Source organism: Staurois parvus, unplaced genomic scaffold, assembly GCF_062004578.1.
Source record: "Staurois parvus isolate SC_StPar_1 unplaced genomic scaffold, SC_StPar_1.0 ptg000544l, whole genome shotgun sequence".
Classification (NCBI taxonomy): Eukaryota; Metazoa; Chordata; class Amphibia; order Anura; family Ranidae; genus Staurois; species Staurois parvus.
Window position 1 is genome coordinate 95,790 of NW_028318340.1, and position 6,000 is coordinate 101,789.

Here is a 6,000-nt window from a genome sequence, read left to right on the forward strand (position 1 = left end):
CAATGCAGTTTGAATGCGCACTGAACGCGGGTTTCCAGCACCGCATTCTAGTTTGAACAGGCTCTCAGTTCAGTTGGGCTTTAAAATTAGGTACACAAGGATGCAGGTAGTGGTGGACGTTCCTACAACAATCATATATATATATATATTGTGACAGTATGAACGGCAAACTGATGGATGGACGGTATGTGTCACCTCGCATGAGATCATACTGTGAGGTGTAAGGTGGAGTCCACTCCGGGTTTTCGGGGCCACAATGGCAGAGGTGGTTCCGGACCAGAGTTTGGGCTCCACTGATGACCACCAGCAGGTGATACAAAAAGGGCAGAGCTGGAGCAAGGAGTTGCTCGTGGCCTGGGACTCAGAGAGGTATTCTGAGAGAGCTGTGTATGGACTATACCTACAAGAAAAGGTTTGCTGTTATTTTGTTTTGGTGACAGGGAGAAGCCCTTCACCTCTGAGAGAGGAATCATCTTCTGTTTAGTTAGTGCCTGGATGGCAAGGGTTTATTTTTGATGTTTTGTTTTGATATTTCTTGCAAACCTTTTAATAAAACTGACAACCAGTCAGATTTTGACGAAAGCCTGCTGTGCGGTCTACCTTTGTCCCAGGGAAGGAGATCCCCCACCTGAGCTAACCCCACAACACACACACACACACACACACACACACACACACACACACACACACACACACACACACACACACACACACACACACACACACACACACACACACACACACACACACACACACACACACACACACACACACACTGAAGGAAATAACTATTTGGTCCCCTGCTGATTTTGAATGTTTGCCCACTCACAAAGAAATGATCAGTCTAAAAATCAAATGGTAGGTGTATTGTAACACTGAGAGACAATAGCAAAATGCAAAAGAAATGCATGTCTAACAAATTATGCACTGATTTGCATGTTAATGAGGGAAATAAGTATTTGATCCCCTTTCGGTGGCAAATCCCTTGTTGGCAATCACAGAGGTCAGATGTTTCCTGTAGTTGGCCACCAGGTTTACACACATTTCAAGAGGGATTTTGGCCCACTCCTCTTGGCAGATCCTCTCCAAGTCATCATTTGGTGGCGGACGTTTGGCAACTCAAACTTTCACCTCCCTCCACAGATTTGCAATCAGATTAAGGTCTGGAGACTGGCTAGGCCACTCCAGGACCTTAATGTGCTTCTTCTTGAGCCACTCCTTTGTTGCCTTGGCCGTGTGTTTTGGGTCATTGTCATGCTGGAACACCCATCCACGACCCATTTTCAATGCCCTGGCTGAGGGAAGAAGGTTCTCACCCAAGATTTGATGATACATTGCCCTGTCCATCGTCCCTTTGATGCGGTGAAGTTGTCCTGTCCCCTTAGCAGAAAAACACCCCCAAAGCAGAATTTTTCCACCACCATGATTGACAGTTGGGATGGTGTTCTTGGGGTCATAGGCAGCATTCCTCCTCCTCCAAATAAGGTGAGTTGAGTTGATGCCAAAGAGCTCGATTTTGGTCTCATCTGACCACAACACTTTCAACCAGTCCTCCTCTGCATCATTCAGATGTTCAGTGGCAAACTTCAGACGGACCTGCACATGTGCTTTCTTGAGCAGAGGGACCTTACGGGCACTGCAGGATTTCAATCCTTGTCGGCGTAGTCTGTTACCAATTATTTTCTTGGTGACTGTGGTCCCAGCTGCCTGGAGATCATTGACAAGATCCTCACGTGTAGTTCTGAAATGATTCCTCACTGTTCTCATGATCATTGACACTCCACGAGGTGAGATCTTGCATGGTGCACAAGACCTAGGGAGACTGACAGTTGTTTTGTGTTTCTTCCATTTGTGAATGATTGCACCAACTGTTGTCACCTTCTCACCAAGCTGCTTGGCGATAGTTTGGTAGCCCAGTCCAGCCTTGTGTAGGTCTACAATCTTGTCCCTGACATCCTTGGACAGCTCGTTGGTCTTTGCCATGGTGGAGAGTTTGGAATCTGATTGTTTGATTGCTCCTGTGGACATGTGTCTTTTATACAGGTAACAAAATAAGATTAGCAGCACCCCCTTTAAGAGACTGCTTCTAATCTCAGCTTGTTACCTGTATGAAAGACACCTGGTAGCCAGAAATCCTGCTGAATGATAGGGGATCAAATACTTATTTCCCTCATGAACATGCAAATCAGTCATCATTTGTTAGACATGCATTTCTTTTGACTTTTTTGTTGCTATTCTTTCTCTGTGTTACAATACACCATTCAATTTTTAGACTGATCATTTCTTTGTGAGTGGGAAAATATTCAAAATCAGCAGGGGATCAAATACTTATTTCCTTAGCTGTACACATACCAGGGCTAAATTGGATACGAGCCAATTCACCTAACAGCATGTCTTTGGAGTGTTGAAGGAAACCGGAGTACCCGGAGGAAACCCACGCAGGCAGAGGGAAAACATGCAAACTCCAAGCAGGTAGTTTCGTGGTTGGGAATCGAACCAACGACCCTAGTACTGCCAGGCGGAAGTGCTAATCATTTATCCAGTGTATGTGGGAAGAGTCAGAATTGCTTAGGTTTTGAATCAGTTAATAAGACTTTAACCGCCTCCCACCCGCTATATAAGGAAATGACGGATGGGCGGCGGTTCTCTCGTTCTGGGAGGACATCATATGATGTCCTCAAACTCAAGCTGCGCATGCGCACCCCTGAGGGCACACAGCGCGGTGATCGATGGTGCACTGTGTCCCTGGGACACACCAGATCACTGATTGCAGTAAAGAGCCGATGACGTCGGTTCTATCATGTGATCAGCTGTGTCTAATCACAGCTGATCGCATGTAAATAAGAGATGCCGGTTATCAGCAGTCCTCTCCTCACGCTGACAGCGCGTGAGGAGAGGAGAGCCGGTAATTGGCATTCCTCAGAGGGGACATTTACACTGATCATCAGGGCACTGATCATCACTGTCTTGATGATCATTGTAGCCCCATCAATGCCACCTACCAGTGCCCATCACAGCCACTTGTCAGTGTCCATCAGAGCTGCCTTTCAGTGCCAATCAGTGCCATATATGAGTGCTGCCTTTAAGTGCCTACCAGTGATGCCTGTCAATGCCCAGTGCCACATATCAGTGCCCATCACTGCAGCCTCATTAACGCACAGTGAAGAAAAATTACATATTTCCAAAATTTTGTAACCGAAACTAAGAAAAAACTTTTTTTTTTCCCCAAAATGTTCAGCCTTTAGTTTGTTTAGTAAAAAATGAAAACCCCAGTGGTGATTAAATACCGCCAAAAGAAAGCTCTGTCTCAAAAAAAGTATAAAAATTTTGTATGGGTACAGTGTTGCATGACTGCGCAATTGTCACTCAAAGTGCAACAGTGCTGAAAGGTGAAAATTGGCCTGGGCAGGAAGGGGGTGAAAGTGCCCGGTAGGCTAGTGGTTAACCATTTGCTAATTGCGCTATAGCCAAATGACTGCTACAGCACGGTTGTCCAGTTCTGGGAGGGCGTCATGATGTCCTCCCAGAACGCGCCCCCGCCGATCTCTGTGATCGCAATGTCCTACGGACACAGCTAATCACGTGATGTGATAAAATGCCAATCACAGCGGCCTTTTACCATGTGATCAGCTGTGTCCAATGACAGATCAGATCACCGGTAAATGCAGTTGCCGGTTATCGGCTGCACTTTCCTTACGCTGTGACAGCGTAAGGAAAGTACTGCCGATAACAAGCAATTGTCAGAGGACGGATGATCAGTGCCCAGCAGTGCCGCCCACCTGTGCCCATCAGTGCCTAGTACCTGTGCCAGTGCCTGGGCAGCACAGTGGCTAAATGGTTAGTACTTCTGCCTAGCAGTACTAGCGTTGTTGGTTCATATCCCAGCCACGGCACCACCTGCCTGGAGTTTGCATGTTCTCCCTGTGCCTGTGTGGGTTTCCTCCGGGTACTCTGGTTTCCTCCCACACTCCAAAGACATGCTGGTAGGTTAATTGGATCCTGTCTAAATTGGCTCTAATATGTCTATGTATGAATGTAAGTTAGGGACCTTAGATTGTACACCCCTTGAGGGTTAGGGACTGATGTGAATGTACAATATATATGTGTAAATTGACAGCGCTATATAAGTACCTGAAATAAATAAAATAGTAGGGCCGCCCAGCAGTGCCACCCATCAGTGCCCATCATTGTTGCATATCAGTGGAGCATCATCAGTGCCAGCTCATCAGTGTTGCCTATCCATGCCACCTCATCAGTGCTGCCTATCAGTGCAGCCTCATCAACGCACATCGGTGAAAGATAAAAAATTACCTTTTTGCAAAATTTCATAATAGAAACAAAGATAACTTTTTATTTAATATTTTGGGTCTTTTTGTTTATAGCGCAAAAAATAAAACACCCAGTGGCAAGTAAATACCACCAAAAGAAAGCTCTATTTGTGTGAAAAAAATGATACACATTTCCTATGAGTACAGTGTTGCATGACCGCACAATTGTCATTCAAATTGTGACAGCGCTGAAATCTGATAATTGAGCTGGGCAGGAAGAGGCTATATGTGCACAGTAGGCAAGTGGTTAATAGATGCAGCACCATTTAAAAGCCAAGTCTCTGAACTGCCATGTGTGCTGTAGAACTAAAAGTTGCAGCAAGCCCCAGAAGCCCTGAGTCTGGAAGTGTTCAGACAGTACCCTTCCCCCCCCTCCTCCATGGCCTGGTCTGGGCCCTCACCTTGTCATTATCCAGCCGGGTCTCCAAGATCTTGTTGAGTTTCCTGGACAGGGGGTTGGAGCTCTGGGACGTGGAGGTCGTAAGGGCAGCATTGCCCCCATTCACGTCTACCTCTGCCATCTCCCTTCAATGCAGACAACTCTCACTTCCTGCAGTCAGTCCGTGGAACGCAGACACATCACCCGGTGACACGCACTGGGCACTTCCGGGATATCAACCAATGAGATACACCGACACGTCACCCCGTAGAAAGTCAAGCGGACTAAGGAGGGATATGTGCGCATGCGTTTGTTGCATTTCACCTGCCAATCCATTACGCAGACGTCGGACACTGCAATGCTCTTTAGTGCATAGAGAAAGTAATTACGATAATAACGCTGATGTGTTTGAAGGTTTTAGGGGTTCTCAATAGTACATTTTCAGGCCAATGAAGCAAGATTGAAGAAAGATGGATTGGATTTGTTCCAAAGTAACTGTAAATAGTGAAGCGCTATAATTCCTATCTATTAAATACAGATAAATATTCTATATTACTAGCCGTGCACACACAATAGTGCTCAGTGACAAATAATTGCAAACAAATAAATATCTCTTTCCACAAGTAGAAGTGAAACATGACCTTGAATATGTGACAAACTACAGATAATTGTGAAGTGATTCTTTAAGAAGAAAAAATTCCCGTGCTATTTATCAATATCTCTAAAAACACACTGTGTATATACAAACGTCAAACCAATCAAATTATATATGTGTTCATTGAGAACATAAAGTCAATGCAAGTGAATCTGTGCTGATGTGATCTTCACTCCAGTGAAAAATGAACAGAAATCCTCAAATGTCGGCAATGCCTGCTCACCTCCACACATTGACCCACACGGGGCCACAGGGCTATAATAAACAGTAACAGATCCTCTCCACTCCACTCCACATCACAGGAACCATGGGATAGGAAAAAGACCTCTGCTCAGCGCACCTTATCCACTCCTCCTCCACTCAAGGTAACATATATAGGGTATAAAGCAAGAAACCTTCCATGGTGTAGTATCTTTTTATTTAAATTGCAGATAAAAGTTGGTAAAGCACTCACATGTATCCCCAGTAACAATCGCCTTTCACCACAAGCTATGGGTGTACTGCATGGTATACTGGGTGTAGCAAGATGGACGCTGCCGGAAGTGCATCACCACGTACCGGAAATGATGTACCGACGTGTTGCATCACGTGACTCGTGACTTCATCAGGGTTCTGATGAAGTATAAAAGAAGTTGTGA

At 45.4% G+C, this 6,000-nt stretch overlaps 1 protein-coding gene across 1 annotated transcript in view; it reads right to left on the minus strand.

Moving 5' to 3' along the window:
• Positions 1 to 4,924, minus strand: part of COG6 (component of oligomeric golgi complex 6) — a gene marked incomplete at its 3' end in the record, with an annotated part of 81,054 nt that extends 76,130 nt beyond the window's left edge. Inside the window, exon 1 of the mRNA XM_089690807.1 lies at positions 4,730 to 4,924. Within this exon, the coding sequence (XP_089546933.1) occupies positions 4,730 to 4,849 (120 nt within the window). The remainder of the gene's footprint in view (positions 1 to 4,729) is intronic.
• Between the last annotated feature and the right edge of the window lie 1,076 nt (positions 4,925 to 6,000).